This window comes from Bos mutus, chromosome 7 (assembly GCF_027580195.1).
Source record: "Bos mutus isolate GX-2022 chromosome 7, NWIPB_WYAK_1.1, whole genome shotgun sequence".
NCBI classification, from domain to species: Eukaryota; Metazoa; Chordata; class Mammalia; order Artiodactyla; family Bovidae; genus Bos; species Bos mutus.
The window spans coordinates 101,085,815-101,112,019 of record NC_091623.1 but is presented as its reverse complement, the minus strand read 5'-3'; the positions used below and the strand labels follow the sequence as shown (position 1 = coordinate 101,112,019).

The following is a 26,205-nucleotide window of genomic DNA, read 5'->3' as shown; positions in this document are numbered from 1 at the left end:
GGACTGACCATCCCCTGGCCTCTCTGCACCCAGGACTACAGCAATCTGCCGAGCAGTGGCAGCAGCAGCAGCGAGCCAGAGGAGGAGAGCTCCAGCGAACACCTGACCTGCTGTGAGCAGGGCGACATCGCCCAGCCCCTGCTGCAACCCAACAACTACCAGTTCTGCTGAGGAGGGGGCCACAGGAAGTACCACCCTCCCTGCCTCCAAGCTCGCACCTCCTCCGTGGATGGGGCACCACAGGGAGAACACAGACTCTGCCCTCCATCTTTTCTCTCAACAGCCCGGCCCAGCTCTGAAACTCAGGAATGGGGGATCTATAGGAGGCTGGTGAGAACCCCACTCCCAGGGTCTGGGCCATCACTGCCAGTCGGGGACTGGGGATGAGCCCCACCCCACCCCTCCAGTTCTCAAAGCTGTGGCCTCAGCTTCACTATGCCAACTGGGAGAACACCCAGTTCACTCTTAACCTGTTCCCACTTCTGGGAACCACCTCCCTTCCATCCCTCCTGTTTCAATGGAAATGGACTGATTTGGTGATTGAAGTTCCCAAGAGCTACCCAAACACGAGAAACCAAGGTTCCTTGGGCCTTGGCAGAATGGAGGGGACACCCACGGAGTGACTTGATGAGAGGAGACAGATGCTTAGGGCTGTGCTCAGGCCCTGGGAGCAGGCTGGCTCCTTTGGAAGAACCTAATTGTCCCCCTCTGCCTCTAAGCCTTCTCTCCACAGCCCCACCCCGCCCTGGGTCTGGTACTGCTGCAATGAGCCAGGTGGCAGCTAAAAGCTTGGGAGTGTTCTGTATGGCCCCCACCATACTGAGGTGGAAGGCAGGGGACCCGTGTGGCTGGCCACACCAAGCAAGCAGCACTCGCTCCAGGTTGACTCATCGTAACTAACAGTCACAAAGTGGAATGTCCCTGTCAGCATTAAACTAACCCCATTAACACAACCGGCCTCTGTGTCTTTGTGCCCTGCCGACTTCCAGGGACCTCCTCCGTCCTTCCCTGGTGAGTAACCCTCCCCAGCACCTCTGGGGCCCAACCACACTGTACCCCACACAACGAGACTGGAACTGACTCTTGTTGCACCCAAACCATATAATTTAATAAACTTTATTCAGGTCAGGGGAAGAGAGAGGGGGGAAAAAAGCCATCTATCCCACTCCTCTCAATAAATTAACACGGCCAGTTCCCGTGCCCTAAGCAAACCATGGGCACTTGAGCCAGTCCTGCTGTTTCCTTACGACCCAGTCTGCTTCCCCTTCACAGAAGGGAGTTTTCCTACTGCCACCGGGTCATGCCATGCTCACAGGCCACTTCCTCTTTGGGGGAGGAAAGAAGCTGCAGCAGCAGTGGCCAGGAGAGGAGGGGTCCTCACAGCCTGAGGCAGAGGAGAGTCCTGGAAGGGAGCACTGGCTCGCCCCTTCAACCCGCTCAGCTGCCCCCAGATGTGGGTGCAGAAGAACAGGAGATGCAAGCCTCCTCTGGGAGAACAAAGAGCCCACAGGGACCCTCAGAGCTAAGGGAGGCCCCGAGGCAAAGGCAACAGGCTGCAGGGGAGGGAAACGGCATCCCCAGGCGCCCCGGGGAAGCAGCAGTCTCCCCGCCTTCTCTCAGCCTCCCCGTCTCTCTAGTGGACACACAGCGCCACCCACGGTGCCTCTGGGTCTAGTAAGGAGCGTCCTGGTGCCTCTTCTGACCGCTGGAAGGCTGAGAACCAAGGACCCCGGGCTCCACTGAGCTCAGGAAATGGAAGCTCTTTGGTCAGTCCCAGCCTCAGAGGCTGGTCCCCTGGATGGATGTGCCTCGGGCAAGGGCCTTGCTATGGCTTGATACGTGCGGTCCCTGGGCAAGTGCCCGGCTTACTCTGTGGCTGTGGCCCCGTCTTCTTCCTCCCCGTCCTCCTCCACCTCCGTCTTGATCTGAGCAACCCCAAGGCGGTAGAGGGTGTCACGGATGACCACCTCACCAGGCTGGCAGCTCTGCACAATGTCGTGGATCTGCCGGTTGACAATCTCGCGGCTGGTGAGGAAGTCCATGAGGCGGTTGTAGAGGTAATAGTGGGTGGCGTTGTCAAAGGCAATGGGCCGCTGGCGGACGCTGTTTGGTTTGCTGTCTGCAAAGGAGGCCAGGATGGCTGCATAGGGTGCCAACTCAGGACACAGGGCCAAGGAGTGGTGTCCAGCACTGGGGTCGCCAGGACTGGACTGTGTGCCTGCGTGGACGATGCGCCGTGTGGCAGTCTTGGTGACCGGGTGCTGGACAGAGTGCTCGGCCTCTGTCATGTCCACTGTATAATGCTGGTCCAGGAGTTCTGGGCAGGACACACTCTAGAAAGGAGATGGAAAGCCATTGTGATGAGAGGAAAGGTTAAGGTCCAAGCTGTGCGAAGGATGGAGTGAAAGCCGTGGGCTCAGCCAGCTCCGTTTCAGTCCTCCGTTACCACAGGGCAGGCACATCTCCTGGGTAAGTCCCCCGTTCCTCCTCCCCGGGCCTCTGTTTCCTCATACCATGAGGGGGACAGGAACAGGGGCCACCACCCAGAGCAGATGCCAGATTACCAGTGCTGCTCTTATCCTGTCCGTGTCTCATCAATTCTGCCCAGGGCTGCAGGGGAGGTTCCCCCAGAGATTCTGATGTCCTTCTGCAATGCCCCTCACCAACTCACGAGCGAGCAAGGCCCAAGAAGTAATAAGAAAAAGGTGAGTGATGACAATGATGTCCCCTTGCTCCTACCAGTCTAATGTCTCTTCCAGCAAAGGGCAAGTGCCTGTGCTAAGAACCAAAGCCTGAGACAACGCACTAAGACAGAGGCCAGAGCTCTGCTATTAATCTGCTGTGGTACTCTCAACTGGTCCATTTCCCCTCGTGGCTTTACTTTCCCCTTTTAGTTAGAGGAAAGAGGCTGAGAAGGTCAGCATTTTCTAAGCCTCTGTGCCTCTAGATCACAACACAATGAATCCCATGCAGCAGATTCAGGCAAAGCCAAAGTAGGGCTGCTCTGGGCCTTTAGTATATCCTCGGAGGTGGCAATTTTCTAGGCTCATCTGCAAGGTAATCCCTTTGACCCCCACGATACCTGTGTTTTCACCCTGGGTACACTAAATGACATGCTGTGGCCTCACACACAAGGTCAGTGGAGATTTGTGGCATAAATACTGGTTCCAGAGTTCTGAGACAAAACACTGGTAGAGAAAAAGGAGATACTGGATGGTTCACAGAAGACCTGCCCAAAGAACCAGGGGGTGAGGCATGGTCAGCCTTGTGGGATTTTAGAAGGGAACGTACCACTGGTGGCTCCGTGGGGCTAGAGAAACAGCCCTGATTCCTCCCCCACATCTGGTTGGTCAGGTCCGGGTAGCAGAGGTCAGCACACAGGGCCACAGGTGTGGCCATGTCAACCACGTACACAGGAGGCCAATGGCGGGAAGAGACGAGCAGATCCACGTGGTCGAGGGCACTCTCGCCCCGCACAAGATACTTGGAGCCGCAGACCACCTGGTGGAGACGGAGGGTACAGCACAGGGTGAGGAAGGCAATCTGCAGACACGGGTCCACTCAGTTCCTCCTAGGACGGTGAACAATCAGGCTCCGTGACTGAAGTCCCGCCATCCTATAGGAGCCCATGACATTCCACTTCCCTCCTGCTTCTGTCCCTAAGTGAAGTCGCCACTTCACTCCCACATGGGAGAATAGCATCCAAGCCTCAAATGAGGCTGAAACATACCCCCACCTCCCCAAGACATTGGCTCCAAACCCCCTTGACATTACATCCCTAAACCCCATCTAGTCTGATGGTTCCCAAGCTGCATGGTACCTACAGCTCAGAGATGGTTAGAAGTGAAAGTGCCTGGGTCTCCCTCCGAATCCACAGAATCAGCCTCTGGGGGTGGCATCTAAACACCTGTATTGCAAGCAGCCCCCTACCAGACCCTGAGGGAGCTGTCCAGATGGGCACCTCTGGTGAAGGCTACACCTCCACCAGCAGGATTCCACAAATGCCAGGCTACTGCAGGGCAGCTCTGTGTCCACTTTCTGTCCACTGTGTTCAACTCTGCCTCTACCTCCCTCCCTCCACAGCAGTGCTGGCTATTGCTTCCAGGTAGTATTGCTGCCCCCTCACAGCCCCGAGTCCTTCTTGTGAGATGGATGCCAGTCACATAACACGATGCTCAGAGCAGGCTCTGACTGCTCAGGGGTTATAAAAAAAGGCTGATGGCCTGACTCCCTTTTGATGGCCAGTCCCCTGCCTACTCTGAACTGAAGGCTTTGTGAAGCTGTCTTCCCCAGTCATCACTCACTTTTTTAGGAGGCTTCGCACCCCGGCATCGTCTTGGTTTGGGATGACTGTCACACAGGGTGCAACCCTCTCAGAGCTATCCTGGCAGATGCCCACCCTATGCACGCTCTCTACAGACCTAAGGAGTGGTCTTCTGAGAACCCAAATCAGACCATCTCTATTCAAACCATCTAAAGGGCCCCTCATCACTCTCGGAAGAAAATCCAAACCGGTCCTCTGGCCCACAAAGCGCTACAGGATCTGGCCTCCAGTGACCCCTCCCACCTCCCTCCTCTGTTCACTAGGCTCCCCTCTCAGGACTCAGGGGTCACACCCCTTCCCCAGCTCACATGGGGCTCTCAGCCTCCTCTGGCTGCCTCACTGGGCAGCAGGTTCTTCTCAGTTGCTTTCTATCTCCTATCCTTGTCTAGTTCCTGTAGAACCGTTTCCACGAGCCATGAAAAAGTCGCTGAGTCATGTCCAACTCTTTGCAACCCCATGGAGTGTATAGTCCATGGGATTCTCTAGGCCAGAATACTGGAGTGGGTAGACGTTCCCTTCTCCAGGGGATCTTCCCAACCCAGGGATCAACCCAGGCCTCCCGCATTGCAGGCGGATTGTTTGCCAGCGGAGCCACGGCCTTGGTGACTTTGTTTCTCAGTATGAGGGCAGTGAGGAGGAGCGAGGTCTTTGCCGCTCACCCTCGTACTCTCCACCACTGGTGCAGAGGCCAGCACACAAAAGCGCGTTTAGTACTCGCTGGTGATGACCAGAAGGAGCTGTTCCACAGCGGCCCAGCGACCTAAGTGCCAGCTCCAGGATGAGCTGGAGGGATCAGATCCTCTGTGTGGGTAAACTGCCATGAACAAGCTCACCCCGAGTTCCTCGTCACCCTCTTACCTGGTGGGGGCACACCTTGTAGACTTTGCCCCCTGTGAGATGAGGTGGGGGCTGTCGAGCTCTGGCTCCATTCTGAACAGATTCATAGAGGGCCAACAAGGAGAAGCAGAGCTGCTCCTAAGCAGAACAAGGTTAAACGGTGGTAAATGCTCAGGGACCAGGCTTGGCCACAGCAACGAACGCTTGCTCAGGGCGAGTGAATCAACTGGTAAGACCAGAGCAGGCCTTTAAGCCTCACCAGCCCGACGTCCTATACCTAAAGGTACAGATGGGAACACCAAGGCCCTGAAAGGACCAGGTCACAGACAGAGCCAGCCACACTGCTCAAGCTGCCAGGCTCTGAGGCCTGGGTTCTCCTACTACTATTTACAGGGCAGGGAAGGCATCAAAGAGGAGCCAACATTTGGATCTGAACTTAGCGCATAGGATTTTTAAGAGCGAAATACATAATATGTGGGTAAAATATGCACACATGCATGCGTGCTCTATGAATGCTACAGCACTTGTTTCCTAAGAGCCTGGAGAGGTGATAACCAGACACTGCAAACATCATGACGCTGCTATTTTGGTTATTGTCACTTTGCAAATGAGGAGAATGAGGCTCAGTTTATCCAAGGTCACACACAGTCAGTGGGAGAGCCTGGATTCTTGAACCAAGTCTGGACCCACTACCTTCAACAGAGGAACTGCCTGGATGCAAAGGGCCTCACATGCAAGGCCTGACCCAGCTGCTGGCTATCGCCCAGGCTCCCCTGCCCGCCAGCACCCTCTGTCCCAAACACGTACCCAGTCACGGGGATTTGTATCCCTGGCCAGAAAAACTGCCCACCAGAAAGTCCCTGTCCCCAGCACCACCTGGAGACCCACCTTGGAGTCTTCTGCCCTGAAGGGGATGCCACACTGCCTCAGCAGGCACTGCAGCTCCTCCTCGCTGTAGGAGCCGATCTCCTCAAGCTTGCACGCGCCCTCCTGGAGCAGGCGCACCAAGGCACTGCCGTTGCCTGCAAGAGATGATGAGCTGCTGGGAGGCGCTGCTGCAGCCACCAAACGCCCTAGGAGTCCCTCACACGTGAGGATGGACGAGCGGGGGCCAGTCCACAGTCAAGCACGCTCTGCCCCAAGCAGAGCCTGGCAGCTGAGAGAGGGGAACTCAAGGCAGGCCTTAGGGTGTTCTACAGACGCCTGAGGTCTCTCGGAACCGGCCTTCTGCCTCTGAAGGTCCAGGGAAGATAGCCAGCAGAGTACTGGTGCAGACAGCCCCCCAAACTTCGGCTTTTAACCTTTTAAGTTTCAAAACCATGATCTCAGATGCTTACCAAAACACAGCAACAAGAGGAACAGCAGCTCTCATTTTAAAAATGCTCTTGATATGCTACATTCCTGAATCTACTGATCAACAGAACTATGTGGGGGCCTTACTTATAAAATCAATTTAGCAGGCCATAGCAGAGTTGGACACGACTGAAGCGACTTAGCAGCAGCAGCCAGGATTTTAAAAATGAAATAAAAGAGCATTTGTTAAGGAAAAGGACGGTTTTATGAAAGTTGTGTTACTTACAGACACATACACACATGCTACTTAAAAGAGCAGCACACTGAGGAACAATGGAGAACCTACTGCTTAAACAAGAAACTCCGCTCACTTAACTGTCACAAAAACTTAGGTGGTGGGTAAAGTATCATACCCCTCTGTAAACAAAACAACAGAGGCTAGGGCAATGAAGAGATGCAGCAGAGGCCACATGGCTACCAAGTGACACAGCTAGGAAACCCAGGTTGTCGGAAACCGATGTTCTCCAAGGAGCCACCTGAGGGCTTCTCAACATGTAAGCACAGAGCACCTGCAAAACCACCCGAAAGACCTGCTGAGCAAGCCTGCCTCCCCCTACGTCTGTCCTGAGACTCTCTGGGTTGCAGCCCTGACCTCAGCATTTTTCAGAGGGTTCCCACCGTTCAGTGCAGGGCATGCCAGAAGGCTGACAAGGTCTGTGGGTCAGTCCTAGACAATTTGGCTGACAGCTCTTCAAAACTCTGCACATGACTTGATTCTCCAGGGGATTTTGTCACAGGTTATCACTATCTTTCCAGAAAGCTCTCTGGGTGGCCTTGGCCCCCTCTCTAGCACTCATGCTGTCTGGCTACAAACAACCTTCCAGACTCCACAGGACCGTGCCCTGACCCCAGGCACCAGCAGGTGGCCTCACCAGGTACTGGCTGCACGTCCAGGCTCTTGTCTTTCTCGGTGTTGACGACCACAGCTCCTCTCATGAGTGGTGGGAAGAAGGGGGCAATGACGGAGGCGTCAAACCTGGTGATGGGGATGCTGGCTGGGAAGGCCACCTGCTCAATCACCTCTGTCTCCATTGTGGCCCAGAAGTCCTCCACGTTGACCTCACTAGATGCCAGGAAGTCAGGCCAGGTGAACTAAAAGGTCAAAGAAAAACAGTCAAAACATTATGAGTCACAGAACATCAGCAACACAACACACAACAGCCTACTGTCTCAACACAGGCTGAGCAGGGGCAGGGAAAGTGAGAGCCGTATCCTGCTGGGATACCCCAAATTTAACATCTTAGTGCCTTGCCTCCCTGCTCCCTCCCACACCACTGTGTTCCCCAAGACCTAAGTTCCTTCTGCATCTCTGCCTGTCATTTTCACTGCCTGGCCAGGAGAGGTTAGCTACCAGTCTATCATGTGCTGGACACTGGCTAATTAACTACTACTATACAACCCAGCGGAGAAGGAAATGGCAACCCACTCCAGTGTTCCTGCCTGGAGAATCCCAGGGACAGGGGAGCCTGGTGGGCTGCCGTCTATGGGGTCACACAGAGTCAGACACGACTGAAGTGACTTAGCAGCAGCAGCAGCATACAAGCCAGAGGTGGCCTGAGGTAAGACCAGACCACCAGAGTGAGGGACAGAATGAGAATGTGAACCAAGATCTAGCGCCAAACCCTTAATCCCTAAGCCTGGCTTGCAGGAGTCATGAGCGTAAAATTCAGCGGCACTTGCCCACTTTCAAGGCCCTTTTGTTTCCTCCCTCCCCACGAAGGTCCTTCCGACATGCAGCGATCTCCTCTACATGCAGCACGTACCATCCACTGTAGACATCTAGCCTTGTGCTATTCAATTCTCCTTCTTGTGAGCCCTCTGATGCGACCCTGAAGTAAGACCCTGATCCTAGTACCTCATCAGAGTCATTTGTGTTCCTCAGCAATGCTGATACCTGGGCTCCATCTCAACCTGGATGAACTAAATCCCTAAGTTTGCATTTTTAAAAGTGTCCCTAGGTGAGTGGTTCTCAAGGTGTGATCCCTGGATCAGCAGCAAGAGCACCACAGGGGAACTTGTTGAAAATACAAATGCTCGCCCACTCCCCACGCACTAAATCAGAAATCCTGGGGGTGGGACCAGCAAGCCTCACACCAGAAGTTTGAAAACCACTGTCCACTGTAATTCTTATGACCACGAAATCTGAGAACGACCGCTCCACATGTAGACGGTCCAGATGGTTCTTCTCTACACAGTCCCCAAGGGGAGGGGTCAACTCCACAATCGCCTCATGGACAACTGCATATTTGTTTTGTTTTATACTTTCCTGTTTTAGTTCACAGACTCTAGAACACCCCCATCCCATTCTCCTCATATACACTATCCAACTTTGCATCCCACACACAAAAAGGAGAAAACTAAGTCCTGGTCTCTAGAAAGAAACAGCCAGAAACCCCGAAAAGAAGAGACACGCATGTGGCAAGTGAAGGCAGAGCTACTCCATTCCATGAGGAAAGAGCTTTGGTCGGGACAGGGCAGGTGCCGAGGAGGACGAGGACACATGAGCTTTGCAGGAAGGTGGGATTCTCTCTACTCTGGAGAGCAAAAAGCCAAGTAGTCTGTGACCAGATGTGCTTCCAAAACTGGAGCTCAGGGTCCCAGGAGGTGCTGGTGAATATGGCTGTGCTTAAGAGCTCAGACTCTACAGTTAAGGAGCCAGATCAAGGCCAGGTCTCAGCACCACCCCTTCCCAGCTGGATGAGCTTGGAAGGGCTTCAGTCCCTTCATCTACAAAAATCTCACCAGGCTGAGCTATCAGTCAGAAAGTAAAGCACTGAGTACAGAGTAAGAACCTGACATATGTGATAAAATGCTCAACAAATCACGGCTGCATTACTGTTAACATTTCCACAGACAAGCAGATTTGAATGAGTCTGGAAAGAGCTGTTTTGGCGATAGTAACACAAAAGCAGTTCATTTTACCTACAAGGAACACTCAGAAGGCTCCAGTAGGATTATATCAGTTTTCATCTATCTCATTACGCACCACCCCCCTAAAAACAGAACTATTTCAGCAGTATACATACTTTTTTTTTTTAATTGAGAAAAAGAATAATATGCATTAAATCACTAATACACTGAGCTGGTCAAGCCAAAACACACCAGAGCTTTTCTTCAGAGGTCCTGAACCATGCCCAGTGGAGTGAGCTACACATCTAGTGCATAAAGACTCACATGGCAGAGTTCAGAAGTGAAAAGCCTGCACCCACTTGTGACTACCAGCACACTCACTGGGCACCCCAAACCTGTGCAGGCAGACCAGCCCTCTCAGCATGATGATAGGGAAACTGTTCATCTGCGGGATTTTTAAAAAAAATTCCCAACACCAGGTTAAAGAATTTTCTCTATTAGTCTCAATTTGCAACAAGTTTTACCACAAATGGGTGCTGAATAAAAATGAAAGCCTTTTTAAGACACCCAATGAAATAATCATATGAGTTTTCTCCTCTAAACTGTTAAGTATTCAACTACATTAGTATATTTTTAATGTTGACATAATCCTCCTTTCCTGGGATAAACTTACGTCATGATTTTACTTTACATGTTGTTAGATTTGTACTCATTACTCTATCCATTATTAGATTTGCTATTATCTTATTCAGGACTTTGATATTGATATTCATGTGTACCATCAGCCCAAACTTTCATCTGATAATAAATGTTTGGTTTTGTTTTCAGTTATATGGCCTTATGTCTTACGGAAATAAATCCACTTTTGCAATTCTTCTATGACTGGAATCTTATTTCTTGGATATTTGTTAAAATTAATATATTAAGTCATTTGAATTTGTTGTTATCTTTGCGTGACATTTTTCAGTTAAGAACCTAAGTCAGGTCTTCCCTAGTGGCTCAGTGGTAAAAAAAAAATTTGCCTGCCTGCCAATGCAGGGGAGACAGGTTCAATCTATGATCTGGGAAGATTCCACATGCTGCAGAGTAACTAAGCCCGTGTGCCACAGCTACTGAGCCTGTGCTCTAGGGCCCGGGAGCTGCAACCACTGAGCTCACATGCCCTAGAGCCCATGCTCTGCAACAAGAGATGTGACCTGTCCTCAGTCACTCAGTCATGTCCGACTCTCTGCAACCCCATGGGCTGTAGTCCACTAGGCTCCTCTGTCCATGGGACTGTCTGGGCAAGAATACTGGAGTGGGTTGCCATTCCCTTCTCCAAGGGATCTTCTCTACCTAGGAACTGAACCTGCATCTCCTGAGTCACTTGCCCTGCAGGTAGATTCTTTACCACTAAGCCACCGGGGAAGCCCACAAGAGAAGTCACTGCACCACAACCAAAGAGCAGCCCCTGCCCGCCGCACTAGAGAAAGAGCCTGCACAGTAACAAAGACCTAGCACAGCCAAACGAAACACAAGTATACATACACATATTCAGACAGGCCGCTCTTTCTCAAAACCCTTCGTTGGCTCTCCATTTCACTCAGCAAAAGTCCGTACAACGGCCTGGGCCGCCCAAAGCCTCTCAAATCTCACATATCCTACCTCTCTCTCCCCTGCTCACAAAGAGCCAGCCACATCAGCCTCCTTCCTCAACTATGGCCAGCAATCCACCTCCAACTCCGTTCTTGCTGCTCCCTCTGCCTGAAAGTTTCCCCTGCTGAAATCTACAGGGGCTTCAGAGCTCTATTCTGATGCCCCTCTATCAGAGAGGACTTCCCCGACCACCCTCTTTATAGAGGCAAGAACCCCTTCTTCCTGCCACACTGCTCTCATCTCCTACCGTGCCTTATTGTTACTATGCTACTTTTAATATATATATATAAATAGTATATTAACATAATATACACAATTATTAATGTTTGTTTCCTATCTGTGTTCTCAAATCAGCAAGTGAGCTCCATGAGCACAGAAACTCCACGGGTTTAACTGCCATTTCCCAAATGTCTAGAAAGTGCACCTAGTTCATGTTTAATAAATTAGTTGAATAAGTTGCAAATGCCTCCATTTCCATCTAGCCTTTCTTAGATGAAAACCTGGGCAGTGGCAGGAAAAGGCTCATCGCCTTACTCAGGAAAGAGCCAGAGCTCTGCTCCGGGGACCTCATGCAGGAATGGCTGCGTAAGTGTGAGGAGACTCTAACAGTGGCCTGTGCGGTCAAGGAGCACTCACTTCCACACTCTTTAGTGCCAGCACATTGTTCTCACTCCTCTGGGCAACTTCCACTTTGGGGGCCACTCCACAGATGCCACAGATCATGTCATTGTAGTCTCGGACAGTGAGGCACTCGAAAGCCCAATAGCCATTGCACAGCAGCTCCTGCAACTGGCTCAGCTCCTCCGAGGTAAGAGTCTTCTCTGGAAGGAAAGCAAGAGCTCTGAGAAGTTCACAGAAAAAGATCTGGAGGCCACGGGGGATGAGCAATGGCCAGGAAGAATAGCAATTCTGTAAGAATGCTTCTCTCCTAAGAACATCTAAGAGGTGGTGTATTAACCACTGGAGTGTCAAGCACCTGGGCCTTTAGGTGTTCAGGTAGCAACTCAAAGGGCAATTGCCATCAGAGTACTGATGGGTGTACCCAGCACCCACTGGGACCCAGACACTGTGCTGAAAGCTTTGAATACATTCTGTCATTTAACTTACATCTTTATGAACCAAGAGCAGTTATTATTTTCACTGTGTAACTTAAAAAAAACTGAGATATAAAGAATAACTCACTGAAATCCACATTGCCACTAAGTAGCAGAGGCCAGAGTCAAACACAGACCATCTGACCCTAGGACCTTTGCTCTACTCCATCTCACCTCATAGCAAGGAAGGGACAGGGGGCTGGATTCTATAGGAATGAATGGAGAAAGGTAAACAGAAAGAAATGAGGGAAGCAAGGGGAAAAATCATTTCTAATAATAAAGACTATGGTGCCCATGCTCAGGTCTCAGTGTCAGCTTTGGAAATGGGGGCAGATCTCCAGAAGCTGTGTATTCAGAGTGAACTTGATTAGCATATACTAAGGCCAAGTCTACCTATGACCAAAGAATGAGCTTCTATAAAGTCTATTCAGTCTTGTGCTGAAAGCTGCTGGACCCGTGGGAAGATTCATGTTTTCCAAAGTCAATTCAGCATTTGTAAAACTCAAGAGGAGGGCTATGTTAGGAAGTCAGTGTCTCCTTTTCAAAATATCAGACTCTCCTCCAGGTAATTTTTTCAACAAAAGTCCATCACTGAAAATTCCCAGGGAGTCTAGGACTAACCTTGGGAAAAGGGAGGAAGCCAACCTTTACCTGTCTGCTCCTGCACTGACTTCAGAAGAGTGCTGATGGACACTCTGGGGTCCTCTCCCAGCTTGATCTGGTTTCGGATTGCAAAAAGCAAGTCCAGGCTCACTAGCAGCTTATTTCCCACATTAAAGAGACCTGCAGATTAAAAAGTGGGAACAGAGAAATTCACTGTTAACAACATCCACAATGGCAAAAAACTGGAAACTAACTAGGTGCCCATCAATGGGTAACATTAAAAAAATAAACCACGGTACATTCATAAAATGCAAAACTAGAGGTCACCTGCAAGTTGGTAACCTACAAGCAGCTGTGAAGGAAACTGTTTAACTGGATTCTATTGTACCCGGAGCACCACATGCAGTTCGCAGCATGCAGGGGCTGCTCAGAAACACTGTTTGGAAGATGGCAGAGTAGAAAGACGTGGGCCCACCTCTTCTTATGAAGACACCAAAATCCCAACTGACTGCCAAAAAACCATCAACAAACAAACGCTGAAACCTACCAAAAAAGACATCCAACATCCAAAGACAAAGTAGAAGTCACAACAAGATGGGAGAGGGGAGCAATTACTATGAAATCAAATCCCAAACCCATCAGGAGGTCGACCCACAATGGAAAATAATTGTATCACAGAGGTTCTCCCACAGGAATGAAGTACTGAGCCCCACGTCAGGCTCTCCAGCCTGGCGGTCTGGCAATGAGAGGAGCAGCCCCAGGAGCACCTGGCTTTGAAGGCAGTGGGGACTGATGGCAGGGATTCCACAGCAGTGGGGGAAACAGAAACCATTCTTATAGGGCTCACACAAGGTCCTGTGTGCATTAGGACCAGGGGAAAAAGTAGTGACCTTGTAAGATACTAGAGGGGCTTCCCTGGTGGCTCAGACAGTAAAGAATCTGACTGCAATGCTAGAGACCCGGGTTTGATCCCTGGTTCGGGAAGATACCCTGGAGAAGGGAATGGCTACCCACTCCAATATTCTTGCCTGACAAAATCCCATGGACAGAGCCACCTGGTGGTCCACAGTCAAGGCTGTGTATTGTTTCCCTGCTTATTTAACTTATATGCAGAGTGCATCATATGTACGTACTCTGCCCAGCCTGAAATGCCAGGCTGGATGAAGCACAAGCTGAAATCAAGATTGCCAGGAGAAATATCAATAACCTCAGATATGCAGATGATACCACTCTTATGGCAGAAAGCAAAGAGGAACTAAAGAGCCTCTTGATGAAACTGAAAGAGGAGAGTGAAAATGCTGGCTTAAAACTCAACATTCAAGATGAAGATCATGGCATCTGGTTCCATCAGTTCATGGCAAATAGATGGGGAAAAGCAAAAACAGCAACAGATTTCATTTTTGTGGGCTGCAAAATCACTGTGGATGGTGATGGCAGGCACAAAATTAAAAGATGCTTGTTCCTTAGAAGAAAAGTGTCAAACCTAGACAGCATATTAAAAAGCAGATACATCACTTTGCCAACAAAGGTTCACATAGTCAAAGCTATGGTTTTTCCAATAGTCATGTATGGATGCAAGAGTTGGACTATAAAGAAAGCTGAGTGCTGAAGAATTGATACTTTCGAACTGTGGTGCTGGAGAAGACTCTTGAGAGAGTCCCCTGGACAGCAAGGAGATTGAACCAGTCAATCCTAAAGGAAATCAATCCTGATACTCACTGGAAGGACTAATGCTGAAGCTCTAATACTTTGGCCACCTGATGCAAAGAGCTGACACAATAGAAAAGACCCTTACGCTGGGAAAGACTGAGGGCAGGAGGAGAAGGGTGTGATAGAGGATGAGATGGATGGATGACATCACTGATTCAACGGACATGAGTTTGAGCAAACTCAGGGAGATAGTGAAGGACACAGAAGTCTGTGGTGCTGCATTTCATGGGGGTTGCAGAGAGTCGGACACAACTTAGCAACCAAACAACAACATGACCCAGCAGTCCCAGTCCTCAGCATATTGTTGTTATAGCGAAGAGGCTCTTTAGTTCCTCTTCACTTTCTGCCATAAAGGTGGTGTCATTTGCGTATCTGACATTATTGCTATTTTTCCCAGCAATCTTGATCCCAGCTTCTGATTCATCCGGCCCAGCATTTCACATAATATGCTCTGCATATAAGTTCAACAACAACAATATACCTAGGCATAACACTTGGAGAAAACCATGGTTCAAAAGGATACGTGCACTCCAATGTTCACTGCAGCACTGTTTACAGCAGCCAAGACATGGAAGCAATCTAAATGTACATCAACAGATGAATGAATAAGATGTGGTACATATATATAATGTTCATTAAAAAGAACGAACGAGGACTTTCTTGGTGGTCCAGTGGTTGAGACTTTGTTTGTCAATACAGGAGACACAAGTTTAATCTCTGGTCTGAGAAGATTCCACATGCCACAGGGCAACTAAGCCCTCGTGCCACAACCACTGAAGCCTGCGTGCCCTAGAGACCACGCCCCGCAACAAGAGAAGCCACCATGATGAGATGCCCGAGCACAACAAAAAGTGGCACCACTCACTGCAACTAGAGAGAGCCCACATGCAGTAACGAAGACCCAGTGCAGCCAAAAACAAAAAACAAAATATGCCATTTGCAGCAACATGCATGGACCTGAAGATTATCATGTATGTGAAGTAAGCCAGACAAAAAAAGGTAAATATCAAGACATTGCTTATATGTGGAATTAAAAAAATGTTAAAAATGAACTTATTTATTAATACAAAACAGAAAGAGAATCAGAGACTTAGAAAACAAACTTGTGGTTATTACCAAAGAGGAAAGGAGTGAGGGGAGGGATAAATAGGGAGTTTGGGATTGATATATATACACTACTATATTTAAAATACCTAACCAGGGACTTCCCTGGTGGCCCAGTGGTTAAGAATCTGCCTTGCAATGCTGGGGCCATGAGTTCAAGCCCTGCTTGGGGAACTAAGATCCAACATGTCATGCAACAACTAAGCCCAAGTGCCACAACTACAGTCCATATGTCACAGTGAAAGATCCCACCCAGAACAATGACGATGCCACAGGCCACAAGTAAGACTCAACACAGCCAAGAAATAAACATTTTTGAAAAAATAAAATAGATAACCAATATGCACCTACTGACAGCACAGGGAACTCTGCTCAATACGCATGATAACCTAAATGGAAAAAGAACTGTACATGCCAATGCGTAACTGACTCACTCTGCTGTACACCTGGAACTAACACATTTTTAATGAACTATTTGTTGTTGTTTAGTTGCTGAGCCATGCCCAACTCTCCCGATCCACAGTCTGTAGCCCGCCAGGCTCCTCTGCCCATGGGATTTCCCAGGCAAGAATACTGGAGTGGGTTGCCATTTCCTTCTCCAGACAATCTTCCAGACCCAGGTATGGAACCTGTGCCTCCTGCATTGACAAACTATATTCCAATATAAAATAAAAACTAAGAACAAACAAACAAGAAATCATTACGAATAATAAAGTAAGTTTAAATGCTGTGACATGAAGTTTTCCACAATACACTGTTATATGAAAAGAACAACTAATAAAACACATATCACAGGTTTTTTTCCTTTTTAATAAAAAATGAAATATCGCCTTACCACCCAATTCAGTCCTTATCACCAAAAGGATTACCATTCCTCCACCTCTCACAGTTAGTTATACCATGAGGCAAGGCCAGGAGCACCCTTTCGCCCAGGGATGTATAGGGAATATGAAAAAGGCTAATAACATCACCCCTATGTCAAATCCTGGGATCAAAGACCCAGAAAAATTTAAATGTAACTAATTTAAGATGAATAAGAGAGGGTGGTTTTACATGTGCACAAAATGAACAAAAGCAAATTTTGGCATACAATTCCCAATAACAAATGGTATAGAGGAGTGGGGAAGACCTTTTTAAACATGATACCAAATGCTGAGACCACAAATTAGAGGTTCTGATCACATAAAAACTTAAACAAGGGGAAAAAAAAAAACATTACACACACAAAAATCCAACTCTCATGTCCAAAAAAATCAAATTTAAAAGACAACTAATAAACTGATGAAAAACTCCATCAACAAAACAACCCCAAAGAATGAAAATGTTTACAAAAGAAATTCATAAAAGATTGAAAAACACAGAAAACATATAATCTTCCCAGCTGTCAAAGAAATACAAGAGGACAGTGATCAAGATGGTGGAACAGCAGGGCATGGAGCTCACCTCCTCCTACAAATAATAAAAAATACATCTACAAATGGAACAATTCACGAAGAACATCTAAACACTGCAGATTGGAGACTTCCAAAAGGGCAAGAAAATCTCCATATAACCAGGGAAAAGGGGGGGGGGCGGTGGTGGAGGGCGGTGGTTGGGGAAAGGAGGGAAATCAGGATGTGACCTGTGTCCCAGGGAGGGAGGGAGATGTGAGAGGGGAAAGGTTCCTGCACCTTGTGAAGTCCCAGCACTGGTGGGGAAACCAGCCTGGAACCAGGAGGAGTTTAGATGCCTCAGGGGGAGGAGGGGGGAAGCACAGCAGTCAGTGTGAGGAAGGCAAATCGGAGACTGACTTTGCACAGGTGGTCAGTATGGCCTCCCTGTACTCTCCTGCCTGAGATGCTAATCCACCTGTGCAGGCAGTGGGGGGGTGCTGAAGATCGAACTTCAGAGACCACATCTGGGAAGACGACTGGGGTTGGCTGCATGGAGACAGTCTGAAGGGGCTGGAGTATGGTAACTGACTGTGTACGTGAAAGAAGCCTGGGCCTCCCAGTGGGGCGAGAGACCACTGTTGGGGGTTACACAAGGAGAGGGGCAGGAGCACCACAGGGGCGCTTCTTTTCCCACACATGCTCTCAGACAACAGGACATTCTATACAAGCTCCAGGAGCCAGCATGAGCTGCCGCTGCCATCACAAGCTCCAGAGGTATGCAGGCCACCCCTACTGCTAAGACATGCATGAGCAGGCAGCAATCACTGCCCCCACTGGCATGTGGCCCCAGGAGCACACGTAGGCCACTATAACTTCATACTCCCTATCATAAGGATGACAGCCAGCATGGGCTAAGGAAAGAGGTAACAAGCATCCAAACTAAAAGCAACAAAAATATTAAACCCATACAGGCTTATACAAGGATGCTCCCACATGTAGTATTCCAAGACTATGGTAGATAATTGTTTTTCCTAAACTCATACAGTAAGAGAAATATAAGTAAAATGAACAAGCACAGGAACCATTCCCAGTTAAAAGACCAAGAGAATTCCCTTGAAGGAACAAACAACAAAAGATGCTTTCAATCTGAAATTGAATTCAAAAAAGAAGTAATAAAAATTCTGAAAGAATTAACAGAAAGGCCATAGACAGAAACACAGATTACTGTAAAAAGGAGCTAGAAACTATAAGGAGTAGCCAAGAAAAGTTGGAAACTCATTTGCTGAGACAAAAGGTGAGCTAAAGGCAATGAACAGCAGAATGAATAATGCAGAAGAATGAGTAAGTGATCTGGAAGACAGAATAATGGAAATCATCCAGTCAGAACAGGAGACAGAAGGTGAAATAAATATATGAAAGCAATATATGAGACCTATGGGATAATCTAAAGCATGCTAATCTATGCCTAATAGGGATTCCAGAAGGAAAAAGATCAAAAATGTATTTGAATAAATTATGGTTAAAAACTTCCCAAACCTAAAGAAAGAAACAGACAACCAGATACAAGAAGCAGAAGGTCCCAAACAAGATGAACTGAAACACACCTATGCCAAGACAATAAAAATGGCAGGGAGGGAAGGGACACGGGTGTACCTATGGCTGATTCTTGTTGATGTTTGACAGAAAACAACAAAATTCTGTAAAGCAATTATCTTTCAATTGAAAAAGTGGGGGGGAAAAAAAAAAAAAGGCAAAGGTTAGTGGATTCTAAAGGCAGCAAGAAAGCAACCAAGTTAATCCCAATGGAATCCTCCCCATAAGGCTACTGGCAGGCTTCTTTAGAGGAACTCTGAAGGTCAGAAGGGAGTGGCAAGATACATGCAAAGCAACCTAGAATATAAAACCCAGCAACATTATATCTTAGAAAATAAACAAGAAGATGTAAAATAAAATGTGGGGGAGAGGAGTAAAAACATTTAGATTCTCTCTTTTTTTAAAAGAATGTATTTGAGACAATATGACTATCAGTCTAAAGCAAGTAGATATAGGAAGGGGTTAATATACTTGAAAAACAGGGTAACCACAGATCAAAAGCATACAAAAGACTCACAAAAAACAGAGAACACAAGCATAAGATAAAAGGAAATCATCAAGCCACAAAAAATACGATAAAAAAGAACAAAGAAGAAACATAGAGCCAATAGGAAAACAGGGTTTAAAATGGCAATAAATACATATTTTATCAATAATTACCTTAAGTGTCAATGAACTAAATGCTTCAATCAAAACACAAAGTGGTAGACTGGATGAAAAAACAAGAGCCTACAACATACTGCCTATAAGACCCACTTTAGGGCAAAGCACATACACAGATTTAATGTTAAAGGATGGGAAAAGATATTTCATGCACACAGAAATGGCAAGAAAGCAGGGAGTCGCATACTCTTACCAGATAAAACAGGCTTTGAAACAAAGGCCATAAAGAAAGCTAGACCTTATATAATGATAAAAAGGGTCATACAAGAAGAAGATATTACATCCATTAACATATAAGAACCCTCTAAAGGAGCATCTAATTACATAAAGCAAACATTAACAGACATAAAAGGAGAAACTTATAGGAATACAATAATAGCACAAAACTTTTAACACCTCATTCACATTAATGGACAGATGTTCTGGACAGAAAATCAGTAAGACAACAGAGATCCAAAATGATACAACAATTAAGACTCTATTCCAGGATATTACATTAAAAAAAAAAAACCAAGAATACACATTCTTTTTACGTGTACATGGAACATTCTCCAGGACTGACCACATACTAGGGCACAAAACAAACCTCAACAAATTTAAGAGTATAAAAATTACTTCAAACAATCTTCTCTTCTCTAATCTACAATAGAATGAAACTAGAAAGCAACCACAGGAAAACAAATGAGAAAAAAAATTACATGGAGAATGAAAGCATTTTATTAAAAACAATGGATCAATAAGTAAATCGAAAAGGGAAATTAAAAATACCTTGAGACAAGCAACAATGAAAACACAATCATAGAAAATCTATAGGATGGAGCAAAAAAAAGTTCTTAGAGCTAGGAAAGCTCACAGCTATATAGCCCTTCCTCAAAAAACAAGAAAAATCTTAAATAAGCAACCTAAATTAGCACCTAAAAGACTTAGAAAAAGAACAAGCAAAGCCTAAACTCAGCAGAAGGAAGGAAGTAATAAAAGATGAGAGAAGAAATAAAACAGAGATTAAATAATAGAATGAAATCAGTAAAACCAAGTGCTGGTTCTTTGAAAGGGTAAACAAAGTTGCCAAACTTCTGGCCAGGCTCACCAAGAGAAAGAACCCAGATAAACAAAATAAGAAATGAAGAAGAAGAAACAGCAACTGATACTGCTGAAATACAAAACCACAACAGAATCCTACAAACAATTATATACCAACAAATTTGACAAACTAGAAGCAATGAACAAATTTCTAGAAACACACAGCTCACCAAAACTGAATCAAGAAGAAATCCATAATTTGAACAGACTGATTACTAGAACTGAAATAGAATATGAAGGGAAAAAAACAAAACAAAAACAAAAAACTAACTACAAACTAAAGTCCAGGATCAGACGGCTCCACAGGCAAACAATACCAAACACATAAAGAAGAACTTTTACTGACCCTTCTCAAACTCTTCCAAAATACTGAAGCAGAGGCAACACTCCCAGAGATACTATGTGAAGCCACCACCACCCTGATACCAAAACCAAACAAAGGTAACGCCAAAAACAGAAAACTGTCCATCAATATCCATGATGAATATAGATGCAACAATTCTCAACAAAAACACTACAAACCAAATCCAGCAATACATAAAAAAGATCATATACCATGACCAAGGGCGTTCATTCCAAATTCACAAGGATGGTTCAATATACACAAATCAATTAATATGCTACACAACATCAACAAAAGAGAAAAAACACATAATCACCTCAATGGATGCAGAAAACACACTTGACAAAATTCAACATCCATTCATGGTTTTTAAAAAAAGACTCTTAACAAAATTCATATAAAGGGAACATATCTTAACATAATAAAACCTATTACGATAAACCCACAAACAATATAATACCCAACAATGAAAAGCTGGAAGCCTTCCCACTAAAATGTGGAACAAGACAAAGAAGCCCACTCTCACCACTTCTATTCAACATAGTATTGAAGTCCTAGCCACAGCAATCAGACAAGAAAAGGGTATCCAAATTGGAAGGGAAGAGGTAAAACTGTCATCACTATATGCAGATGACACGATGCTACACATAGAAAACCCTGAAGACTCCACACAAAAACATTTAGAGTTGATAAATGAATTAAGCAAGGTAGGAGGATACAAGATTAACCCACAGAAATTGGTTGCAGTTCTTTACACTAACAGCGAAGCAGCAGACAGGTAATGTAAAAAAAATAATACCTTTAAAAACTGCACTCCCCAAAAAATAAATAAATAAAATACTTAAGAATACTTTCACCTAAGGAGGTGAAAGACTTTTACACTGAGAATTATAAAATACTAATAAAGGAAACTGAAAAGAAATGGAATGATATCCCATGCTCTTGGGTTGGGAGAATATTATTAAAATGGCAACTATCCAAAGGAATCTACATATTTAATGTGATCCCTGTCAAATTACCCAGGATATTTTTCACTAGAACAAATAATCCTAAGATTTATATGGGACAATGAAAGACCTTGAGGGAAAATAACCAAGCAGGAAGCACAACCCTTTCAGACTTCAGACAATACCCCAAAGCTACAGTAATCAAAACCGTGGTATCAGTACAAAAACAGACATACAGATCAATGGAACAGAATAGAGAGCCCAGAAATAAACCCACACACCTATGGTCAAAGGAGGCAAGGATAAAATGGGAAAAATCTTCAGCCAAGTGGTGTTGGGAAAGTTGGACAGCTGCGTGTAAATCAATGAAGTTAGAACACACTCTCATACCATGCACAAAAATAAACTCAAAATGGCTTGCAGAATTAAATATAAGACATTATAAAACTCCTAGAAGAGATCACAGGCAAAACATTCTCTGACAGAAATTGTACCAGAGTTTTCTTAGGTCAGTTGCCAGGGCAATAAAAATAAAAACAAAAGTAAACAAATGGGATTTAGTCAAATTTACAAGCTTTTGCACAGTAAAGGAAACTACAAACAAAAGGAAAAGACAACCTATGAAACGGGAGAAAATATCTGTGAATGATGTAACCAACAAGGGCTTACTCTCAAAGACATACAAACAGCTCATGTAGCTCAACAACAACAAACCACCCAACTGAAAAATAAGCAGAAGACCTAGACATTTACCAAAGGTGACATGCAGATGGCCAATAGATACATGAAAAGATGCTCAACATCATTAGTAGAGAAAAGCAAATCAAAACTACCAGGAGGTACCACATCAGTCAGAATGGCCATCATTAAAAAGTCTACAGACACAGAATGAAAGATCCAAAAAAAAAAAAAAAAAGGGTTATACACAGTAAAAGCTGGAGACAGTGTGGAGAAAAGGGAAACACTCCCTCCACTGGTGGAATGTAAACTGGTGTAGCCACTATGGAAAACTAAAAAACAGAACTGCCATATAAGCCAGCAATCCCACTCCTGGGCATGTATCCAGAGGAAAACACGGTGTGAAAGAATACACGTACTCCTGCAGCAGCACTGACAACAGCCAAGACATGAGAACAACCGAAACGTCCAACAGAAGGATGGATACACACACACACTCACACACACACACACTCACACACACACACAGAATACTACTCAGCCGTAAAAAAGAACAAAATAATGCCATTTGCAGCAATAAGGATGCGACAAGAGATCATCATACTAAGGGAAGTAGGTCAAAAAGAGAAAGCAAATACCACACGATATCACTTATATGTGTAACCTAAAACAGCACAAACGAACCTACGTACGAAACAGAAACAGCCTCAGACCGAGAGAACTGACTTGTGGGGAGGGGTTGGGAAGGGATGGACTGGGAATCTGGAGTTAGTAGATGCAAACTATTACATACAGACTGGATAAGTAACAAGGTCCTAAAGTACAGGAAACTAGATTCAATATCCTGGGATAAACCATAATGCAAAAGAATATAAAAAAGGATATATATATGTGTGTGTATAACTATGTCACTTTGCTGTAGAGCAGAAATTAACATTATAAATCACCTATGCTTTAGTAAAAAGTAAGATTAAAGAAAAGCAGTTTTATAACAGTTTCTACGTATCAAACTGACAAAACTGAAAAAATTACAACGATGCAGAAGGACTTCTGGTTCATGATGGCAGAGTAGAAGGGTGTGCGCTCATCTCCCGGAAGAACACCAGAACTGCAACCAGCTGATAAACCACCACTGACAGGAGGAAGCTGGAACCACCAAAATAAAGAAAAGACACGTCCAAAGACAACGAAGAAGCTGCAATGAGATGGGAGGAGGGGTGCAAACACAATAAAATGCAATCCCATAGCTGCTTGGTGGGTGACCCACAAACTGGAGCACAATAATACCAAACGAAGTTCTCCCACTGTTGTAAAAGTTCTGAATTCCACGTCAGGCTTCCCAGCCTGGGGGTTTGAGAAAGGAACCCCCTGGCAATCTGGCCTTTAAGGCCAGCAGGATTTGATTATAGGACTTCCACAGGACTGGGGGAACCACAGACTCCAGTCTCGGAGGGCACAAACAAAATCTTGCCCACACCAAGACCCAGAGGAAAGGAATAGAGACCCAACGGAAGACTGAATGAAAACTACTTGCTAGAGTTGGAGGGTCTCCTGTGGAGGCATGGGTTGGCAGGGACTCAACACAGGGACAGGGGCACTGGCAACATCAGACCAAGAAGTTCCCCTTTGGCATAAACCCTCTTGAAGTTCACCATTAACCCTACCATAAAGCCTGCAGACCCCAGGGCTGGGTCAAACAACTACCAGGGAGGGAGTGCAACCCCACCCATCAGCAGATAATTAAAGCTTTACTGAGTATGGCCCTGCCCACCAGAGCAAGACCCAGTTTTTCCCATTGCCAGTCCCTCCCTTGAGGAAGTTTATACAAGCCTCTTAGCCTCATCCACCAGAAGGCAGATGGAAGAGCAAAAAGAAGCACAGTCCCACAGCAGCTAAAACAAAAACCATATTACAGAAAGTTAATCATAATAAAAAACAGAAAGTTATGTCCTAGATGAGGAGCTTCCCTTGAAGCTCAATCCATAAAGAATCTGCTGGCAATGCAGGAGACCCTGGTTCAATTCCTGGGTTGGGAAGATCCCCTGGATAAAGGCATGGCAACCCACTCCAGTATTCTTGCCTGGAGAATCCCTGGACAGAGGAGCCTGACAGCTACAGTCCATGAAGTCACGAGAGTCGGACATGACTTAGGGAGGCTTCCCTGATGGCTCAGATAGTTAAAGAATCTGCCTGTAATGCAGGAGACCTGGGTTTGATCCCTGAGTTGGGAAGATAGATCCCCTGGAGAAGGGCATGGCAAACCACTCCAGTATTCTTGCCTGGAGAATCCGCATGGACAGAGAAGCCTGGTGGGCTACAGTCCACGGGGTCACAAAGACTTGGACACGACTGAGTGACTAAGTACATGTCCCAGATGAAGGGACAAGATAAAACTCCAGAAAAACAAGCGGAGATAGGCAACCTTTCAGAAAAAGAATTCAGAATAATGATAGTGAAGATGATCCAAGATCTTGGGAAAATAATGGAGAAGATGCAAGAAATGTTTACCAAAGGTCTAGAAGAACTAAAGAACAAACAGAGATGAATACATACACTAGAAGGAATCAATAGCAGAATAACTGAGGCAGAATAGATAAATGACCCAGAGGACAGAATGGTGGAAATCACTGCCACAGAACAGAATATAGAAAAAAAGAGTGAAAAGCAATGAAGACAGCCTTAGAGACTCTGGAACAACATTAAATGCACCAACATTCACATTATAGGGGTCCCAGAAGGAGAGAGAGAGAAAGGACCTGAGAAAATATTTGAAGAAATAACAGCTGAAAACTTCCCAAACATGGGAAAAGAAATAGTCAATCAATCAAGTCCAGGGCATGATAAACCCAAGAAGGAACAATCAAAATACATACTAATCAAACTGACAAAAGTTAAAGACAAACATAAAATATTAAAAGCGATAAAGGAAAAACGACAAATAACATACAAAGGAACTCCCATCAGGCTATCAGCTGATTTCTCAACAGAAACTCTACGAGCCAGAAGGGAATGGCATGATATATTTAAAGTGATGAAAAGGAAGAACCTACAACCAAGAATACTCTACCCAGCAAGACTCTCCTTCAGATTTGATGGAGAAATCAAAAGCTTTCCATAAAAAGCAAAAGTTAAGAGAAGTCAGCACCACCAAACCAGTTTAGTTCAATCACTCAGTCGTGTCCTACTCTTTGCAACCCCATGGACTGCAGCACGCCAGGCTTTCCTGTCCATCACCAACTCCAGGAGCTTGCTCAAACTCACATCTATGGAGTCAGTGATGCCATCCAACCATCTTATCCTCTGTTGTCCCCTTCTCCTCCTGCCTTCAGTCTTTCTCATAAGTATGCATAATGTATATATTTTAGAAAACTTATGAATTTTTGCCTAACTAAAAAATGTATGACATTTTGATTCCACTTGTTTGACTTACCATGAATAGAATGCTATATTTAATTTAAAAAAGTTAATGTGACAATGAAGGTTTACTTTATAGCACAGGGAACTATAGTCAGTATCTTGTAATAACCTATAATGGAAAATAATTTCAAAAATATTATGTGTATATGTATAACTGAATCACCTCGCTGTGTACCTGAAACACTGTAAGTCAACTATATTTCAATAAAATACATATTTAAGGAAAAAACATGCCAGGAAAGAAATTATAATGCTAATCTACTAAAGTTCTTAAAGTTAATGAGTGAGTTTTACAAGGTCATTGAATAAAGTTCAATAGATAAAACCCGATTATGTTTTTATACTAGCACCAAACAGTTAGAAATTGAACCATGTCATTTAACACTGAACAAAATTAAATGCCTAGGTATAAATCTAACAAAATACCTGCAGGACCTATATGCTAAAAACAATGAAACACTGATAAAAAAAAGAAAGAAAACCTAATCAAATAGAAAAATAGACTATATCATGTATTAGAAAGACTCAATATTTTTAAGCATGTCAAACTTCTGCAAGCTGGTCTACAAATTTAACACAATTCCAATTAGAATTCTAGCAG

The 26,205-nt window shown here is 45.5% G+C and overlaps 2 protein-coding genes across 4 annotated transcripts in view; one reads left to right on the top strand and one right to left on the bottom strand.

Moving 5' to 3' along the window:
- The window catches only part of CSF1R (colony stimulating factor 1 receptor), a 31,579-nt gene extending 30,626 nt beyond the window's left edge, over positions 1-953 (top strand). The window contains exon 21 of the mRNA XM_070374622.1: positions 34-953. Within this exon, the coding sequence (XP_070230723.1) occupies positions 34-171 (138 nt within the window). The 3' untranslated portion in view covers positions 172-953. The remainder of the gene's footprint in view (positions 1-33) is intronic.
- A 139-nt stretch (positions 954-1,092) lies between these two features.
- HMGXB3 (HMG-box containing 3) overlaps positions 1,093-26,205 on the bottom strand; it is a 60,679-nt gene continuing 35,566 nt past the window's right edge. For all 3 annotated transcript variants that reach the window (XM_005895346.3, XM_070374619.1, XM_070374620.1), the window contains 7 exons: positions 12,745-12,876; positions 11,636-11,820; positions 7,387-7,606; positions 6,050-6,183; positions 5,183-5,299; positions 3,292-3,501; positions 1,093-2,333 (listed from right to left, as the gene is read on the bottom strand). In XM_005895346.3, the coding sequence (XP_005895408.1) occupies positions 1,866-2,333; positions 3,292-3,501; positions 5,183-5,299; positions 6,050-6,183; positions 7,387-7,606; positions 11,636-11,820; positions 12,745-12,876 (1,466 nt within the window). In that variant the 3' untranslated portion in view covers positions 1,093-1,865. The remainder of the gene's footprint in view (positions 2,334-3,291; positions 3,502-5,182; positions 5,300-6,049; positions 6,184-7,386; positions 7,607-11,635; positions 11,821-12,744; positions 12,877-26,205) is intronic.